The sequence below is a fragment of the Hipposideros armiger genome, unplaced genomic scaffold, assembly GCF_001890085.2.
Source record: "Hipposideros armiger isolate ML-2016 unplaced genomic scaffold, ASM189008v1 scaffold_8, whole genome shotgun sequence".
NCBI classification, from domain to species: Eukaryota; Metazoa; Chordata; class Mammalia; order Chiroptera; family Hipposideridae; genus Hipposideros; species Hipposideros armiger.
Window position 1 is genome coordinate 8,509,370 of NW_017731358.1, and position 21,403 is coordinate 8,530,772.

Consider the following 21,403-nt stretch of genomic DNA (forward strand, 5'->3'; position numbering starts at 1 on the left):
GGCCCTCATATGTGGGATCCGAACCAGGGCCCTCTGGCGTCCCAAGCCAGTTCTTAACCATTGCGCCACTTGGCCGGCCCCCCCCGCCCACCAAAAAATTTTTAAAGCTAGCATTTATATTTCATCTAGCACACCATACTACTCTGAGTATTGAAACCCTCTAAGATTCCATGGGCAAAAGTCCTTCGTGACATTTACAAGTCTGCCTCTGATCTAGTTTCAGCACCTTTTTATTTTACTCCCATCGACCTTAATCTTAATTGCTCATTCTTATGGGGAAGTCAAGTTCTTCACTTACCTTTCTTGGTAGTAATCTTGCTTACTCCCATTGGTTTTTGTGCTGCATTCATTCCAGGTTGCATTCACTTCGTTCCCTCAGTCTTCACAATAACTTGCTGACATACCTGCCTCGAGAAATCCTCAACCTTATTCATTTGGAAGAATTGAGTTTGCGAGGAAATCCATTGGTTGTTCGTTTTGTTAGAGATTTAATCTATGACCCACCAACTCTCCTGGAATTAGCTGCACGGACCATTAAAATTCGAAATATTTCCTACACTCCTTGTGATCTTCCTGAGAACCTTCTTAGATACTTGAGTTTAGCCAGCAATTGCCCAAACCCAAAGTGTGGAGGTAAGTTATTTCAGTGTCTTGTTTCCCATTCATTTAGCTATTTTTAAAATTGATGATCCAAATGTTGTTTTCATTAGCTGTCTTATTTCAGAGAAAGGCAGTTAGTCTCCGGTTGCCTCATCCTTTCACCCTTTTACCAGGAAGTAAGACATTTTACCCTGTCTGGATTTCTTTCTTTTTTTCTTTTCTTTCTATTCTTTTCATTGTACTTTACAATTCATACACAAAGAAAATAGCTCGAAAGTCTCATCCTGTCTTGAAGCTGTCATAAGGTGGTAAACACTTCCTTTGAGAAGAAACAAAGGAAGCATAAATAGTCCTAATAGCTTAAAAAGAATCTCGAAAACGTTGGCCACCTTTCATATTTATTTGAGGGATATGTTCTTAGAGTCACCATTCTGAGTATCAGGTTCCTTTATAGACTATGATTCAAGATATACGAGAATGGGCTGAATGTGTGCCGATTTCAGAGTGTATCCTGGAATTTTATATTATTTTAAATCCATGGTTCACAATTGCTTGAGCTAAGAACATTTGGAGAGAATTAAAAAAATGCTACAATGTAAGGCAGATGGAAGTAGGAAGTCAGTGTACTATTGGAAATCAAACGAGGGAGAGAGTACATTTAATTAGATCTGGAAAGATAAGATGATTCTCAGAGCATGAGTTGGGTTTTCACAGGGTAATATTGAGGATAAGAAACTTTCCAGATGGAGAGTAAAATTGGAGACGAAACAGTATGGGGCAGAATATTGGATGAGTAATAATTTTGCTTAAATGTACAGCTAGGGTCGTAATGAGAGGAAGAGTAAAAGATACTTGAAGCCAGATAATCAAAGGGCCCGGAGTGCCAGGGACTGTTGGGTGAGAATTGGTGACTGATAGGTCATTTTATTTTGGCTCCCTCATAAAAGACTACTTCTAAAATAATCCAATTTGATGGGAGTACAGAAAGTTTTTTACTGTTGTAGGATAAAGATAGGTGCTGAGGAAATGCTACATAATGATGATGAGAGCCATGTGAGATTTTCCCTGGAAGTCCCATCATGTCCTGAAACTGTTATAAGGTTAAAAAGGGAGAATGATTTAAGTTCCTGAAAGAATATTAAAAGAGAAAAAAGACGTGATTGGTTTAAAAAAGACAATACTCTGGGCCATTTCCGGCCACTCACTCTTAGAAGTAGAGTTTGCTGTGCTGTGCTAAATAAGTGCTTCAGCTTCTCTGGTTTTCTTTCCTAAGTTGGCTTTAACAATGGCCAGGGATAAGGTTCACACCAGGCCTTCAGGCTTAATAGGCTGTATTTCATCTCTTCCCTAAGTCTGTCCTTTCCCAGAAATGGGCCTCTATAAGAATTCTCTTTTCCCTCTTAAGTGGTTTCTTAATTACTTCTTCAGTATACTGATGTGTCATTTATCTTAGGAACAAAAATAAATTAAAAATTATTAGTTTCAAATTTGAGGTAATATATAAAATGAACCATTGATGTTTTCCCCCTCAGAATCATTAATGTTATTGAACTCTAAACAAAAGTAATTTTATATTTTGTGAGATACTTTCTTTGTATAGTCTGAGGTCTTAACAAATGACAAGATAGTATTATACTGTTTTAGCTCATGGTAATTCTGTAATGTTTTATTTTGTTACTTCATCTGTCTTCAAGAAGTTAGCACATTTTGGAGAGGGTTTATTATCAATATTGATTGACCGGTTTATTGAATTTATCTATTTTCCTAAGTTATTCAAAGTAACATACCATGAATTTCCCTTTTTAAACTATGAGTTATACTTAACTTACAGGATTAGAAAATTAGAAAGTTAATGGGAAAGTATTAGGGAAAAAATAAATAGAAATAATTATTACTCCTTTGCTTGGACCCTATCTTTTTATTTTGGTCCCTTATGTGCTACGCATAGAGTCGTTGATGTCAGAGAAAACCCAGGTAAGGTGTAGAGGCTGAGATTCCTCTCCAGAGAAGTGATGGGACCCAGAGTTCTAGATGAACCCTGAGACACAGCAACCTCTGCTTTCCTCTCAGCTCTAGCTACATTTTTACTTAGCTGAAGGGCCACAATTGAGGAGCACTAAATTAGAAATTAAAGCGCTGAATACTAGTTTCAGTCTACCTAACATTATATAATTGTGTGAAAATCAAGTGAGGCCATTAACAAAACAACTTTGAAGCCTGTGGATTTAGAGCCTGTGGAAATGTAAGATAGCATTTTGTTTTCATTTTGCTTCCCAATACATAAGAACAAGGGTACCAAAATTCGTCTTCTTTCTGCAAATTTTGTGTATTCCAACTAATTCTTTAAGATAATTATTAAAGAAGTTTTATGTGTTTTTTCAACTTTCTTGACTTAAAGAAACTTTATAGAGTAATATCAAGGAATGGCTTGGTTGATAGAGGAAGGGCACTTGAGGTATTCTATAATCTCTAATAGAGGAAGGGCACTTGAGGTATTCTATAATCTCTATCAGCCACTGTCCACCAAGTCACCCAGAGAAAAGGTAAGTTAACAGTGTCCTTTTAATGCCAGCTCCATTTAAGATAAATCTCCTGGCCTTCTTGCAGCCAAAATGCCATCTATAAAACCATCCAATATTTCTATAAATAGCCATAGAAACATCTAGTTCTGCTGAAGATTCACAAAAGAGAAAACTGTATATGACATTTCTTCAGAATGCTGGAGAAATGGCTGAAAAAGAAACTGGCTTTTTGCTTTATAATGATTACTTTGTACTTATTCCTTCTCTCTAGGAGTCTACTTTGACTGCTGTGTCAGACAAATAAAATTTGTGGACTTCTGTGGGAAGTACCGCCTCCCCCTAATGCACTACCTGTGTTCACCAGAGTGCTCGTCCCCTTGCAGTTCTGCCTCTCACAGCTCCACATCCCAGAGCGAATCGGACTCAGAGGACGAAGCTAGCGTTGCTGCACACAGAATGCAGAAAGTTCTTCTCGGTTGAGAAGAGTGGTGTGAAACACTAAAAGACTGAGGAAAGGTGGTTAGAAAAGAAAATAGACTTTGAAGTTAACTAGAAACCATATCTTCATCTTGAATGTCCATAAATGAGTCGGGGTGATGTAAAAGATTTTGTTTCATCCACCCATTCAGCAGGAATGAATCCAGTTCCGTGTTTAGATTCCTTGAATATAATTCACTCTAAATGGCACTTTCAGATGTGGCTGATTGCTTGCATGTTTCACGCAAGTTTTGCATGACTCACGTAGCAGACTAGAACATTCTGAAGAGCAGTATATAATAAACCATGAGTGGTGTAACTTGTGACAGTTGAGATGAACAAAGAAATGATAAAAGCTGTAATTATTACCAGAGTTGTCCTTGGGTTTAGGTTGAACACTATACCATAATAGAAGTAGCCCTCCCTTAATGTATTGCCCATATGTTGAGATTACAGAGCTATTCAGATAAGCTCACAGATGGTTACGTAGGAACCAAACCTTTCTGACCTACTAACTGGTAAAGTAAGGGATATAACCTTATGTGGGATTGTACAATTCTTCAGTTCTGTTCCTTTATTCTGTGATTGTTGTACCCTTAGGTAATCCAGCAATGACTGGTACAGTGCCTTAAGAAATATGCTTTAACAGAACTAGGTAAACAGCTGTTTAACATCTGAGCTTATGGCCACCTTAACTTCATTTTTTGTGTAAACATGAAGTAATCCCCTATAAATCACTAACACTTAATGGGAGGCCACTGTCTTGATTAGTCTGTTCATCATAACACAGAATAATAGTTTTTGATTGAAAAATCAGTCAGATTTCTTTTGACATAAAAGAGATGTAAGCTAGTAAAGCTTCTTTATAAAGGAGTGGGAAAATGATTTAAAAATTTTTAACAATCAGGTATGACTCTGTTGCATGTGTGTATTGAACTGTAACTTTTTCTACATTTTAAAGAAACACTAGAAAAACATTGTAAGTCAAATAAAATTGGGGGCAACAGTCATTGTGTTTGTACACAGTAGAACAATTTCCAAAACCAGTTTAACCATGGAATATTTTTGAAAATAATGTATTGATAACATCTTTAAAAAGAATTAGATATATTATATCCTTAAAGTATAGCAGAAAAATGTTTTCACAGATTAATTGCTATTAGAAATGACCAAATTTTTATGAACTAGTTTGAAATGCAATAAAAATTGAATAATAGTCCAATTATAAATTGATATAATAAAGTACACAACACATACTAGCAATCATTAGATCATTAACCTATCATCTGATGGTTTGTTGGTAAATGTTACCTGATACGCAGGTCAGAAATGCATTGGAACATGAGATGATCTCCCCTCTGACTTGCTGGCATTCATGACTGGGCACACAATTTCTTAAAAGCAGATTGTTGTACAGTAATGATATGTACATATATTAGGTTTTTGTCATATATATTATTTTTTATTTTACAAGAAAACATATTGTAGGGTAGTTCAGAGTTTGTTTATTATATGTTCATTCATGAAACATGAGAGTTTCATGACTGCAGGTGTGAAACGCTGCTATAGAGTGAATCCCTCCTCCTTCCCCTTGTTATAATGTAGTTAAGAGTCTTTTATCATTTTGATTCAGAAATTTTCTATACTATATAAGTAATCTATATTTCTACTGCCTAGCAAAGTAGGACATGGGTGATTATACCATATAATGGAAGTAATGAGAAGTCTCCATTTGAGCCACAGCAAGCTGCATACTACAAAATTATGAATGATAAAGATGACGTAGGCAGTGTCTAGTGGCAAGCTCAGAATGTTTTGTAAGTGACTTAGTTTAGGTATATAAAATATTTTCATAGAAAATAATGTATTCATAGTAAAATAGTCAAATTAATAGGACCAAATTTTTCTGACTTAAATGCCTCAGTTTACTTCCTAATTATCAGCTTGACCTGAGCAACAGCTTGGGTAATCTTCTAAGAGTTAGTCTTTGTAAAATAAATGGGTAGGTATGTAAATACGGCATTTAACCTTACATAACTCCAGCTTCCCAGAAGATATACTGATTGAGCTTTTATAGATGTAAATAGGTCTAACCAGAAATAGTTTCTAGTCTTTGCTATATAATGTGGATGTATACCAGAGTATACAACAAAACACCTTTCAACAAAATGTTATATTTCTCTGTATGTACATTTGAAAATCTAACATAAGTGTCCACTGTCTTTGGTGATTTTTACTGAAATCTACATTATAGCTGTTAGTTTTATCTTTATTTTTTTAAGTCTTTGACCTAAACTTTTACAAGAGCTGCTAATAAGTTCTAAGATTTCCCCTGTTTTTCCCCTACCTTCCCTTTTTTCATAACTGGATAGAAATTAACCAGAAGTGAGCTACAAGGGACTTGATATTCTAAACACCAGATAATCAGCTCCTGAATCATAGTTGACTATTTATAATGATAAAATGATAATCTTTATCTCTTTAGTTAAGTCACATGTTTGTGTTTAAACTACAGTTAGTAAACGTTAACTGTATTTTTTTGAGATTTATAGAATCTGCACTAATTTTCATAGCGAAATAAGTTTTTATATTGCTCCACTTGGACAATTTTAGTGACCAAAACTTAAGTGGATAAAACTACTTAACCAAAGCATTAATGTGTTTAGAATGCAATTCTTCAGTGCTAATATTTGAAACTAAAATGGGTACATTGAAGATTCCTAGTAATCTTTATTCCTAGAATGCAGTTCTCAGTGTCACCAAACTGAGTCATGAAATAATCCTAGGTTTTAGGAAATAGTAAGATTAACTGATACGATACGAGCTTTTTATGGGGCCAGAGAATGGCTGACCTAAGGACAAGCTAGTCAGGGTTCTCAGTATTCCCTGTAACTGACTAGTGGAGGTAGGTCTGAGGGTTACTATTCAGATTTTACTTATAAATGTGTGCGAGAAGAGTCTTTTATTCTAAAATTCTTGATATTTGAAACTTTTTAAGTTACCAAATTTAAAAGTAAAGACTTTTGTTGTAAACTGTACCTCAAATTTGAGAAATTTCTGTCTTGATGTAAATAAAAGTTGAAAGCATTTCACACTAGTGCATTGTAATACTGCAGACCAGTTCCACCAAACATTGTAAATACCAATTTTAAACAAAAGAAGAGAAGGCAAAGACTCACTGCAAGAGTATGAAATGAAAGAAATCTTTTAAGGGAGCAAAGGGCAGGGAAAGAGAAGTCACCAGGAATATCCCAGAGCCAAGAAAGTCCTTTCAAGTAGTAGTGAATTGTTTGAAAATTATGGCCCACTGACTTCCATCTGAAAGCCTTTATCACTAATTTCTTTAGTTGCTGCTACTGGGAGATTGTCCGCATGCCTCCATAATGAAGGGCCAGCCAGTAATAAGATTTTCTTACAGCCAGCCTTGCTCTTTCCAAAAGGAGAAAGTAGTACCTCATTAACCTGGAGTTTGTGGTACAACCTTGGTTAATGTTTACCTTTTCACTGTGTAAAAAAGAAAAAACACTAACCAAATAATTACTGCAGATAAAGTTTGATCTTTTAAAACATTTTATTAAAAAATTATTCCTAAATAATAAGACCCTTTATAGGCAAAACTATCAGTTAAGTATGTGTATATAAAATTAGTTAAACTGCATTTATTTAGAAATACTTAATTTTTACCTAATGACCCCCTTTTTATCTCAAAGTAGAGATTTTATTATGGCAGTATAAATATTACTCCCATTTAGTCCGAAATAGTGAGCTTTTAATAATAAGCTGGGTGTTTAACCACAGTAAAGGCTACCTGTATAGGTTTTTAGGCAACATGACCTGTAATGCATAGTTCTGATTTCCTCTGTATAGAAAAGTACTTGACCTTCACTGTTTCTGTATTAAGACTATACTCTGTAACATTAATGTGATGAATTTAATAGCATCTGGTTTTGTATTATCTTTATAGTCAAGATCTTTTTAAAGGTAGCAGTGTCTTCAGTTGTACTCCGAAAGTATGTACCTTAAATCTTCCAGTTTAGACCCAAAGTTTGGGGAATTATGTCATTTAATAAGTTGTGACAGCTTTATCACCCTTTTTATTTGACTTAAGAGAGAGAAACTGTGATCCTGAAGGAATGTCTCAGTCTATGCGTCCAATGTCTATGAGTAGGGCTTCTAGAGAGGAAATCCCAATTATACATACTGTCAGGAGGCCTAAGCCATAAGACTGGGACCCTGAAATAAAATCAGTGAAAAGGTATGTTCTCTTTTATATTATTTCATAAAGAAAATTCATCTACCACTAAAGAATGAAAGCAGTTCCTAAGCATATTATTAACATTATACCTATAAAGAAAGGTATTGCCACAAGGCCTAGCATATTTTGTGAGTGGCTTTTGTAATACTGCGTTGAAGGTGGGGTATGTTTTACTCTTTTTGCATGTAAATATCTTCATTCTTTTTCTCCTTGGTCCATATTGCCAAGAATTGATGTAGCAAATAACAGTTCATTAACAACACACATTACACATTATTGAACGCACAGGGTAATATTGACTGGGTGCTACTAGACTTTTACCTAGCATTGATCTGTCTCAGTTTATCGTAAGAGACAGTATTCAATCCAGTAAATATTAAAATGTATTAGTTGAATGAAGGTTATTTATAGACCATCATGCCAGAAGCCATGATTAGAGAAACGAGCTGCGTTCAGCAGAACTTACTTTCTTCCTTTGGCTGTGAATAAATTGGATAAAATTCCAGTCAGGGGAAGAAACTAGGATAAGATTGATAATCACTATTGCTAGCAGTACAAAAACATTACTAAATTGGTTAATTCTTCTGTCTACAACTGATATTTTAAAGAGAATCCTTTCAGTAACAAATGGATAACGATGTGTTATTGGGAAGGAATATTAAACTCAACAGTCACTTTACAACAATCATGGAGAGATCTGTGTACCTGCAACTGGTGTTTGTTGCATTTCTGAGCCCACTTTGTCGTCAATGAGAAACAAAAAACATAATGGGAGGAATATTTTAAATCAGTATTTTAACTTTTTATAAAGTTTGGGACATTATCAACAAAGGATATTGAAAATACATGTTAGTCAAACTACTTTTTATCTGATTTTTAAATTTTCTGTATTTGAAATCTTGTGAATTAGGAATATCTGTATCTATGGGTATATAGATATTTAAAACTTAATGTTACCAATAAATGTATTTCAGCAATTTGATTCAATAATTAAATGTTATTTGCATCAAATTTGTATGGTAAATGCTCTAAAAAGAATATTCAAACCATTTGGGTTCTGTATCTCCTTTATCCCCCCAAGCCACACACAAAAATGTGATCTTTTATTAACTAATCCTCTGTGTGAATTTTGCTGTATCAAACATTGTGCCATATAGTATTAAAAGTGTTTTGTTGAAATCTGATTCTATTCTGGAAAAGTAACAGTATTTTAGTTTTAATTGATAAGAATTTATTTACAAAAACTAAAATTCTTATAATGTTGGTATTTGCCTGATTACTTACTATACTGTTGCTCATCTGTTTACTGAATTTTTCAATACATGAATACACACATTAAGCATATATTAGCATTTACTCTCTATGCTAGATGCAGGGGATAAAAGATGAATTAGAACAGGTCCCTTTCTACTAGAGTTCCTTCTGCTTCCACAGTCTTAACAGACTTATGAATGCATGTTCTAGTAAGAAATTGGTGAGGACATTTTGTTAACTAAGGTCAGTTCTTGCATTTAGTCCAGAATCAATCAACACACAGCAGTATAGTACTAATTGAGCAACATTAATATTACAGTATTTAGTATTCTTTAGTGCCATTAGTTTGGTGACTTTAGAAACCTGACATTTTTCTAGATTCCAGAATGTGGAAGAATATCTTGGTTGGTTATAAACTGAGGTAAACAGTGGATAGGAAAGATACACTCTTTCCAAAACAGTATTTTAAATTTGCTGAGATTGAAAAAGCTCAGCACTTCCCTGGTTAGTATATAGGAAGCCTTTTTGGTAAAGATAGGCCCAAAAATTTGAGGGCACAAGAGAGAAAACATTGGGTGCAACTCCAATCTCTTTTTTTCCTGAGGATAAAACAGTTCCCTAACCTGTCCAGTTAGGGATGTTCTCTCCAGAACAAGTGTCAGTAGAAAATTTTCTTTTAACTGCTTGTCTAACTCTAGGTACTAAATAGGACACCAGAACGTTTCAGGGGATATGAGTGATTTGGGTGTGTCTCCCCACACATCCTCACTGCCAGCTTCATGAGCAATTCCACCAGCCTTCCCTGGAATGTTAGAGCTAAAAGAAACCGAAGGTCTGAAATGGACTCACTTACTTGTTAGAGATGAAAAAAATGAAGCCCAGGGAGACTTGTCCAAGACTTCACATGGTTGAATCTTGAATCCAAGCCTCTGGATTCCCACTTCAATGCTGTTTCCACTAATAGTAAGCTGCTTGCTTTATTCTATGACAGGAAATCAGTAACAGTATTGGTATTGCGATGTAACAGGTCAGCTGGCATTAAAGTGATGCTGTCTGCACTACATCTTGGTGTGTTCAAAATTTTAGATCTTGTGGGAAACCTTAGGTAAGAGTACACATCTGGGTAGCTCATTAATATTTACAAAGCACATTCAAAAACCTGCCTTATTTAATCCTCATGACACGGGTAAGACTAGGTTTGGTGAAGTTGGTCGATGTGGCTTATCACACCCTTTCTCTCCTCTAATTGAAACTATTGATAAGAAATTGACATAAGACTTGAGAAAGGGATCTAAATAATCAGCTTTATCAAATCAGAATTGAGCTTATATTCTCCTTCAGTTGAATGTAACCAACCAAATCAAACACTCCCCTACAGGGGCTGCCTACCCCTAGATAGCATTCCACAGGCTGACCAGAACACACCACAGATCCAAAGGAGATCGTGTCAAATCTTAAACCCTGTAGTGCTGCCCAACAGAGAAACTTGGAACAAGTATCATTAGACTTCAGCCATCTAAGCAGATGAATTAGTCTTTCTCCCATAGGAAGGGAAAAGGTGCTAGAAAGGGTTCTTCTGGGAAGCTGTTCTTAACCCTACTTGAGCATTAGAATCACCATGAGAGTGGTTTTCATAATATTGAAATACCAGGGCCCCATCCCCAGACCAATTGAAACCTGATCTCTAGAAATAGAGTCTGGGCATCAACAGTTGTAGAAACTCCCCTAGGTAACTCAGTTGCCCAGCAAGGGTGATAATTCTTTCATGAAAGTCCCTTCTTCGTAACTTGATGTCAGTGGACTAGGGTTTTAACAGATGAAGAATGGGCCCGAAGTGATGAAGCAACTTGCCAAGTTCTCTTTGATAAATAGTGACAGAGCTGAGTTTAGAATCCATCTATTTAAAAAAATTTTTTTTAATTGAATGCCTACTTCAGACCAGGCATTGATTGCTAATCCAATGTTCTTCCCCGTATCAGTCACTTTTTTTCTGAACTGAAAGTGTTTTGAGAATGTAAGATGATATATTCAAGTGGATTGGCAGTATTGAAACCAGCTGCCGCTGAGTCAGTGTATCGGCTGAATCATGGAACACAAAAGCAGCAAACATCAATTTGACCAGACAACACTCACGAAAGGAGAGCTTGGTCAAATATTTCGGGTGGTAGCCACAAGGCAGGAGATAGGCTTTCCGTGAGTGAGGAAGACCTTGTCAAGTCATTCACTGGTTTTTTTGACCACAGATAAACACATGGCTAACATTCTAAGCAGCAGTGATGAACAGGTGACATTAGCAAGAAAGATAAGGAAATGTAGATAAGAAAATCTGCCTAGAAGACAACACTATAGTTAATCCACAAATATAGATTCCCATGATAGGAAACAGTAAGAAAAGGTCGATGCAACTACACATTTTTATAAGCAATATGCATAATTTCTACCCAAGTTTCTTTTAGATCTAGTTCAGGCCACATGATTATTTTACTGCTTAAATCTGAATAATCACTTTTAAGACCACTAAATATATGGAAGATTTAAATGGAAAAGTAAACTTGTTCATAATGCTGTAGAAACTCATGGGAAAGAAAGTATTCTTAAAATGTTACTGTGAATATTTCTTCCTACAAATAAAGACTGGATTTAAAATGTTGCTTAGGGAGTTTTAAAAAGCTGAACTAAATAAAGATATTTGAAGCAAGTTTAACTTGTTGGAAATTAGGCTTATGTGACAGCTAGAAAGCTACCATTTTAGAATGTCCTTATTGTTGATTTTAGCCTTTGTAACCTTGACAATGACCATCTTCTTAACTTTAAGAGTTTACAATTATCTGTGCTCACAACTCCCTTCTATTTTTGTAGCTCTCAAATATCTGTAAGTTCTTACATCACTCACCACACCCTTTTAGTCATCTCTGAGTGGGTCTTTTCATCTTTCCTCCTAAGCCAATGCACGTGCAGCCAGGGGCAGAGTTAGTGGAGCAGTGAGAACTTTGCCCCTGAATCCGCAATTAAAATTCTACTCTTCATATCACTTCCCAGGGTTTGTTGTAGTGGATGACACGTGAATGGGCAGCTTTGAAACAACCTGTTTTTTATTTCTGCTGAGGACAGCATCTCATAAAAGAAAGTCATGTGTGTAATTGAGCAATGGATAAGAATGAATCAGATGATTACTAGATGCCTATGCGTTAAGCTGTGGTGTAGTTGTAATAACATTTTTAACTCTGGCCTGCTGTAGGAATTTCTCTCTAGTTCTAAGTGATCTCAGAATCAAAGAGTTTGAGAAGTCATCATCCCATCACTTCATGTAAGAAGACAACTCATCCATCAGGGTGAGACTTATCCTATTTTTAAATACCTCACAGATTTTTACTTTAGCAATTCTGAAGTTTAACAATTGTCACTAGAGGAAGTATTTCTTAAAGTTCTTGTGAGTTGTGCTAGCCAGATTAGATATGGAGGCAACTTTAAATTATTTATGTCAGCAGAGAGGCACAATGACACTATAAAACCAAGTGTGTGAGTTTGTGTGTGCACGCACACATGCACATGTGTGCTACCTATTATGTTGTTGTTGCACCTTTGGTTCCAAAATGTTGCTGCTCCCTTCCTCTCAGTACTTTCTTTGTCCTTTCTCCCAATCCCAAACTCCTCCCACTACTATAAAAATCAACGCATGCAGGAGTCACACTTCAACAGACTCTACCTGGTGATTGCGCAACACCTATTAAAAAGAGAAATATGAGAGAACAACAGGATCACAGCTCTATGCATTTGAGACATAAATCCCATAAGAACCAGACATAAGCTGTGATAAGTTGAGAAAAGAGAATTCTTGACCGTAAAGCTTTCAACCTTAACACTAAGAAGCAGACAGACAAGTAGAGATAGTGGAGTTGAAGTATCCAGGAGGAGGAAAGAAAGAGCCACTCTTGGCTGATGGCTTCATGGTTGTCCCAGTGAGGAAGGTTGGTGATTGATCCCTGAACCACAGTGAAGTTAAATATGCATATTATTTGTAAATTGCCATATACATGTATGTACAGGTTAATTGTAGTAAACTAATCCTAAAGAGAAGATTCACTCTTTTACTTATTTTTGGTTATCCTTATGTATGCTCAGGTCATATGACCTCTTCAAGGTGCTGTTAAGGGGAGGAACTTGAATTGGGCCAAATCAGTATTTATGTTCAGATAAGCCCAAATCCTTATGCAACCCTACATATTCATACACACACCAATACACATGCACATGTACACATACAGTAAAACCTTGGATTGTGAGTAACTTCGTTTGCGAGTGTCCCACAAGACAAGCAAACATTTCTAATACATTTTAACGTGGTAAATGAGCAATGTCTTGTAATATGAGTAGTTTGTTTCCGGAACAAATTATGCTCGCAAACCAAGGTATTACTGAATATCCACCCCAAAGACTGAAGTTTGAGCATTGGGCACAGACAGCAGAAAGTCTGTTACTTTCACCTGAACATGTGGCCCAGAGAGGAATAAATGAGCTTCTAGGTGACACTGCAGGCAGCTCAGAGCTCTCTGTGACAGGGTGGATTTTTTTCTCCTTTGAGAGATGCAGTGCCAAAGCCATCTTAGAGCATGGGTCAAGTAGGTGTTCTGACATAAAGCAGATGTCTCTTTTCTCAAATCAAGGTTTGGAGGGATCTGCTTATCATTAATAAGCCTATTAATCCTGAGGAGGGTGATTTTCCTACATGTGCCCTTTAGCCCCAACCAGGTATCCAGCATCCAACCTCTTTTCTTTGTGCAACCGTAAGCACCAAGAAGAGATTAGGCAATCGCTCATATACTAACAGATCCAGAAATACAGGCCCCATGGGTGCACACCCTCATAAAATTAGGCAGTGAAGAAGGTGAGAAGTTCATGTTAGAAGCAGACCCTGATTTAAGGAAATTCCTTGGTATTAAGAACCTAAAGACAAGTGCTTCGCTGAAGAGTTCTGACACCGACCTGCTTTCCCTCCTTTTATTCCTCATTCACTTATTCTCCTCACTCTCCTTTTCTTCCACTTCTTTCTCTTTCTTCTTCTCCATCTTTATTATAATAAGGATGTGTGTGGGTCACAGAATTAGACATGGAGGACACAGAGGCAGTCATGTCTTCCAAGGGCTTAGTAAGGTGGTTGAGAACTAGAACACTGAGAAGACAGCAATTTCAATACAGTTGCCTTCTCACCAAATAACAACTCCTATCTTTTCTCAAATAGCAGCTAAGGCCTATGGGTGTACGAATGAAAGTGAGGCTGTGGCCCTGTATGAGTCCTGGAAGAAAGGGAGAAAGGGTGCCAGGACCTCCTTACCAAAGGTGACTCGAGAAACCATCATTGCAAACGCCCAGGGCAAGAGCAAACAAAAGAAATCCAGGGAAAATTTGGCTTATAGATCCTAAGGGTAAAGGCTGATTTCAACCCTACATGAATGTGTGGCTTTTTTCTGGTCCCAAGAAGACAAGAAGGAACGAATGGTGGGCAGTGTCCTCCCTGCCTCTGAGGCTGATGCAATCTACAAAGACCAGGGAGGAGTATCTTCCTCCTTGCTTCAATAGAAATCTTGTGGACAGCTTATCTCCAACAATGAGCTCAAAGAAAAGGGATCACTGGGGCCGGCCGAGTGGCGCGATGGTTAAGAACTCGCTTGGGATGCCAGAGGGCCCCGGTTCGGATCCCACATATGAGGGCCAGTGACACTGCCCTCTGCAGCTAAGATGCTGAACAACAGCTCAACCTGGAGCTGGGCTGCCGTGGGTCGCCGGCGACGGCGTGGGCTGCAGCCCCTGTGGCAGTGGGTTGCCATGGGCTACCGTCTGTAGCCAGCAGCCAGCGTGAGCGGCCAGCAGCCGCAGTGAGCGGCCGTCCAGAAGCCGGCGACTGATCTGCCTCGCCCGGGAAGAGTGAAATGATGGTGCCAACTTGGGCCAGTGAAGCAACGTCCTCCACAACTAGACTGAAGAACAAAACGACAGCAACTTGTCTGTTCCCCTTCCCCCAATTCCCCAGCACTGTTCCCATCCCCCCAATTCCCCAATAAAAATCTTAAAAAAAAAAAAAAGGGATCACTTGCCTTCTACCATATCTGTGACTACTGCCTCTTAGGATACTCCCCAAACAACCCTGAGCCTCACTGAGTCAACAAAGGAATTATCCAAAGAGGCTCCGTAGCAGAGGGGAAGATCAATCAGCAAAGATAAAACATATGGTAAGAAGATACAAATGCAAAAAAAAAAAAAAAGACCTCTGTAGCTAAGAAGAAAGAATGGAAGAAAGGTTGGGAAGCATGAAGGGAGGAAGCAAGAGAGGGAGGGAGGGAAAGGGAAGAAAAAAAAGATTTTCCAATTTAATTCTGTACATGAATGAAAGGAGAGAATGATCACTGACGAGACCTAAATTAGTGGGCTAGAAGGTAAAATGGAGACACTATCTCAAAGCACAGAGTGAAGATATAAAGCAATTGAAATCCTAAAAGAAAACACAAGAGGCTTAAGGATAGATCCAAGAGGCTTAGCATACAATATTAGGATATCTGGATGGAGAAAAAGGCACATATAAAGGAAAAGCAATAATTAAGCATATAAAAGGAGAAATTTTTCTTGGATCAAGAAATACCTGAGTCTGCAGATCAAATGGGCTCTACAAGTTTCAAGCTGAATCAGTGAACACACACACACACACACACACACACACACACACACACACGCACGCGCACACACACACACATATACACACTTAGGAATATCCTGATAAGAGTCCTGAACTCTAAGAAAAAAAAGAAATTTGCACAAGCTTCCACATAGAAAGAATAATTGCCTTAATATACATATCTATATATATCTATATATCTATCTATATCTATATCTATCTCTCTCTCTCTCTCTCTCTCTCTCTCTCTATATATATATATATATATATATATATATATAGAGAGAGAGAGAGAGAGAGAGAGAGAGAGAGAGAATTAGACCTCTTATCTATATCACCAGCAGCTAGAAGTTAGTGGAATAACATCTGCAGACTTCTGATAGAAAAGGACTGCTACTCAAGAATTCTGTGACTAGCCAAGGCATCATTCAGTTGTCAGAGGAAAGAAAGATACTTGCAGATATGTAAGAAGTCAGAGACTAATACCTATGTATTCCCATTAAAGAAAATACTTCAGAAGAAGCTCTAGACAAACAACAGATTAACCATAACAGAGAGTGCGAGATGATAAAGAAGGAAATGGTGATGAGCAACCAAACTTAGATTAGAGTAAATAGACCAATATAAAGACGGAGATATAGAGTAAAATATAAAGATAATTATAGACAGAGAATGTGTACGTGTATATGCCAAACAACATAACAGGTAAATATATAAGGCAAAAATTATAAGAAAAATTTGACAAAGAGTAATTATTATAGTGAAAGACTGATACTTAACTTCACAATTGGACAAATCTGGTATGTAACAAATTTGGATGACACAGGAATTGAATAATACAGTCAATAAACTTGATGTAATAACTATGTATAGGATCTAATATCTGTCAAAAAAACAACAATAACAAAACAGTTTTTGGTACCCATAGAATATTTACAAAAAATCAGTCATATTTGACCACAAGAAAATTTTAACTGATTCTAAAAGCCACATTCTCCAATCCTCATCCAATAAAGTTAAAAATAATGTAGAGCTGTCCAAAACCATGCACAGAATAAAAAAATTATAAAATATCTATAAGCAATGAAAAAAACACACTTTTTACCAAAGCCCAAATGTCACAGTGGAAACTGTACTCAGAAGGAAATATATGCCTTAAATGTTTTCATTATTAAAGAAAATAATATCAAAGAAAAAGTTAGCTTTCACCTTAAGAAATTAGAAAAAAGAGCAACAAAGTAAACAGAAAGAATTTAGGAAAAGGGAATTCATCAATATCAAAGCTAAAATGAATGTAATAGAAAAGAAGTAGAAAGTAGAAATAAATACAAATGCCTTCCTTTGAAAAAAAGTGATAAAATGATTAAGAAAAACTGAGCAGAAGTGGATAAAATTTTGAATTCTGTAGAAAGCTACTGGTAGAGGAGAAATTAAAAGTATTAAGAGGAACCTATGGCAACAAACTTGAATCCTAAAGACAATGGGTGATTTCCTAGTAAAAATACAAATTACTCAAATGGATCCTGAAATAAGGAAAATACAAATAGACCAACTAGCATAAAAATCTTGAAATGGTACTTAAAAACCTTGCATTGGAAAAGATCCCAAGATGACATGAGTTCACAGTTGAGCGTTGGTTGATATTTAGTTAATTGTGATGTTATTTTAAATGCTCAAAGCCTAGAGAAAAGAAATGGAACTCTCTTCATTTTAAGGTTTAATAACAAAGCTTGATATAGTTGACATATTTCATCTAAGATACTAATGATTGTAAAATTCACATTATTTTATGTACCATTACAAAAATACTTCCTTAACACTTAGAATTTTTATTTTAAATTTAGCAAAGGCACTGCTTTAAGCATATTTTAAAATATTACTTCTATCACCATTGTGCATTCATAAAAAAAAGAAAATGTCTTCATACTCATTCTCAAGCGCTCCTAAATCACTTTTCAATTGAAAGCTGCTGATGTCTGTGTTTTTCATACAATATTGTCCTCTGTTATTTCACTTATATGTGGAATCTAAAAAACAAAATAAACGAACAAACAAAACAGAAAAAGACTCATAGATACAGAGAACATTTGATGGTTGCCAGATAAGAAGGGACTGGGGAGGTGAGTGAAAAAGGGGAAGGGATTAAGAAGTACAAATTGTTAGGTATAAAAATAGTCACAGAGATATGAAGTACAGCATAAGCAATATAGTTGATCATATTGTAATAACTATGTATAGTATCAGGTGTGTACTAGACTTATGGGGTGATCACTTTTTTGAGGTATATAAATGTCTAAGCACTATGCTGTAAGCCTGAAACTAATATAATATTGTATGCCAAGTATAACTGAAATTTTTTTTAATTAATTTTTTAAAAAGCATTGATAATACTGCCTTTACCAAAAGGAGGGTCCATTATGGTCTCTAGGATTTCTTTTTCCAAACTGCTGATGTTAACTTGGCAAACTCGGATGCCATAGCTTTCTTGCTCTTGCTGCAGAAGTCCATGGAAGTTTTCGGACAAGTTCATACAGGCAGAGCACAGGCAACGACAGCTATGTCGTGACTCGGGCCTGGCTGACAGCAGCTGTCAGCTGCATCCTGATTTCAGAGCTACTAAAACATGAAAAACTATGTATCTCCAAATTAGTGGAAAATAGTAGCACAAAAACAAAACTATAGACTGATCTCACATATGGAATACAGGTGCAAACATTTGGGATAAGGTATTAGCAACCAGAATTCTGTAATGTATATAAAAAAAATGACCAAATGCCAATTCTCAGGAGCAATTGGACAATTAACAGGAAGAGAAATTGAGTGAAGATAGTCAAATCATGACTAGAATAGTGCTGGTATCACTTTTTTAGAAAACCAGTACTTGACCAGGGGCCCAGAGAACCGAGTTACAATCCCAGTTCAGTCTGTTAGTATCCCTGTGACTTGGACCAGTACGTGTCACTCCTGGGTCTCAGTGTCCTCAACGAAAAGGAGGGTATAGCCAACGTCCTTCTCAGCTCTGATATTCTGGGGTCTATGAGTCTAAGACAATGGCTCATCCACTAAGAATCCAGCCCAGGTTTTGTACAAGACTTTGCATAAATCAAACCCTGGGTTACTTAGGTAGAAAACTGGTCACACTGCCCAATAAATCTGTCTGCTCTTTAATTTCACACAACAGTGCAGAGTCTAATCACAACTCGAATGGAAATTTTTAAATTACCAGGTTCCCCTCCCCAACTTATTCCAGACAAATATGCTTGTCCTGGCTCCTTTCTGAACCCCCTATAAAAGCCCCAGAAGGCCTCCTGTGCAATAGCCGTCAGTGAGAGTCACAAGACAAGGCATTAAACTTGTTTTTACTGCCACCGCAGAGCTTTCTCACACACTCACTCCACATTCTTCCTGGAGCTCTGTATTCTTCCCTTGATACCTCTTTTATTTAAAATGAACTTATATATATTTATTTACTTATTTATTGTGGAAAAATATACATAGCACAAAGCTTACCATTTTAACCATCTTTAAGTGTATAGTTGAGTAGCATTAAGTACATTCACATTGTTGCACAAACTACTTATTTACTGATTTTGATTTGTATCCTTTTGCTATAATAAAAATGTAATTGTAAGTATAGCACTTTCTTGAATTCTGTCATTCTAGAATACTATCAAACCTGAGATAATAGTGGGAACCCCTAAACTTGTAGTCAGCAGGTTAAAAGGTGGCCTGGAAACTCCAGAACTTGCAGCTGTGTCTGAATGAAGGCAGTCTTGTGCCCTTAACCTGCAAAGTGTGACCTAACTCTGGATAGTTGGTGTCAAAACTCATTATGGCAAAGGAGAATCTCCAGGCAGAAACTGGAACTGTAAGGTCAAGTCACCCTTACCCTTAGGGAGAATCCATGACAAAAAGAGTTAAGAAAATTAATATCCACCTATGTTCATTACTAAAGAATCAAAGAGCCTTGTGGCTTAGCGAACAGGTGGCTTCTACCTAAAATGTCCTCTCCTGTCTCATATCTAAAGACTTGACCCAATGGGCTACTTCTACAGGTCAAGGGAGAGAATAGTAGGTTCATCAGGGACTATAAGTTATTCAACTTTGTGTCCCTCTCTGAAAATCTACAACAGTATTTCCCTATGACAGATACTCAAAATAGTAGCAGCAGCAGCAGTAGTAATAATTTAATGAAACTCAGCAAGGTCCACATATGGTGGCCAAAGGGCTTGAGAATTATTCATCTTATGGGTTAAAAAAGAAGAGACCTGGCCAAAACAATGAAGGCTAAAAGGAGATGTGATAAAAGTTTATGAAATCATGAAAGGTGTGGATGAGGTAACCAGAGAGTGCTTACTCTCCATTAAATTGTAAAGTATTTAAATTGTAAAACAGGAAAATTTAACGTAGGCAGTATGTACAACGCGTAATGAACTGAGACAATCTATTACTCAGTGAAATAGTGCAAGTTGAAAATATCAAAAGGGTTTAGAGGAAACTCAAGAAGGACTAACCAAATTAGATTATTTCTTCAGAAAAATAAAAATTTACGGGATTTATCATGACTTTCTGAGGTTATGGGGTAGAGCCAAGCATTCACATAATACGTGCCTAGGTTTCACTCCAAAAGTAGAGCACTCAGCTGAGTGGATAATGGAGATGACTCAGTCTCATCTCCCAAACCGGAGGGGGAGCCCATTACATCAGATCCTGCTTAGGGTTCTCTGGGGCTCATTCAGCTGTCCAGTCATACTGCAACTCTTTGTCCTGCCCTCAGATGTCAGTTTATACACCCCAAAAGAAATACTTTCAGTCTTCCCTATTGAGTCCCTAACAAACTTCCATTTCTGCTGGCACTCTCGCATACTCTGGTGGGAAGGGATACCGTACAAGTTTTGGCAATTTGACCTTATTTATTGAGGAGTCCAGCTCCAGGCCAAAATCCTATGTGTAATATCTCAGACTCGATCATAAGAAATGACAAAGCTTAGCCTGGCAAAGGTGTCATGGGGAAAAGCTGCCCTTTCCATACCAGGCTTGATGCACTGCCAGTGCACTGCAATTTCCTGGAGGGAGATACAGTCAAGAGCTTAGCTCTCCTTCTCACCACCCCAACCAGCCATGCTCATTCACTTACCTACGTTCTTAGGTAAGAGATGCTTCCATTCAGATCCCTCCTTACTGGGGGCCTTGGCTGAGGCACTGCTCTACTTTCACTCAGTACCTTTCCACTACTAACCCTTCCCCCTCTCTTCCACCCCCCGGCCCACAAGTCCATAAAGAGGCAGGAGCATTTTGTTCAGGACTTTTTGACAGTGGAGATAATTTCCCCTGCATGTACTACATTCACCTGAAAAGTTTTCAAAATATGTACATTAACAACCTAAATGCCCAGCAATAAGGATCGCACAAATAAATTTTCATGTATCTATAAGATATAATAATATGTAAATATTAAAAATGACAATGGAGATAAATGAAAAGATGCTTATTATAGGTGGTTCAAAGAAGTATGTAGTCTATATTTGCATTCATGTAAAAAAAAGTATGTAGACAGAATAGTTACTAATGGTTACCTCCACATTACCAATGGTTACTTACCTCTGGGTGGTGAGGTTATGCAGTTTG

At 36.9% G+C, this 21,403-nt stretch overlaps 1 protein-coding gene across 1 annotated transcript in view; it reads left to right on the forward strand.

Moving 5' to 3' along the window:
- The window catches only part of LRRC58 (leucine rich repeat containing 58), an 18,809-nt gene extending 9,771 nt beyond the window's left edge, over positions 1-9,038 (forward strand). Inside the window, exons 3-4 of the mRNA XM_019653044.1 lie at positions 356-633; positions 3,394-9,038. Coding sequence (XP_019508589.1) covers positions 356-633; positions 3,394-3,602 — 487 coding nt within the window. The 3' untranslated portion in view covers positions 3,603-9,038. The remainder of the gene's footprint in view (positions 1-355; positions 634-3,393) is intronic.
- The last annotated feature ends 12,365 nt before the right edge of the window (positions 9,039-21,403 follow it).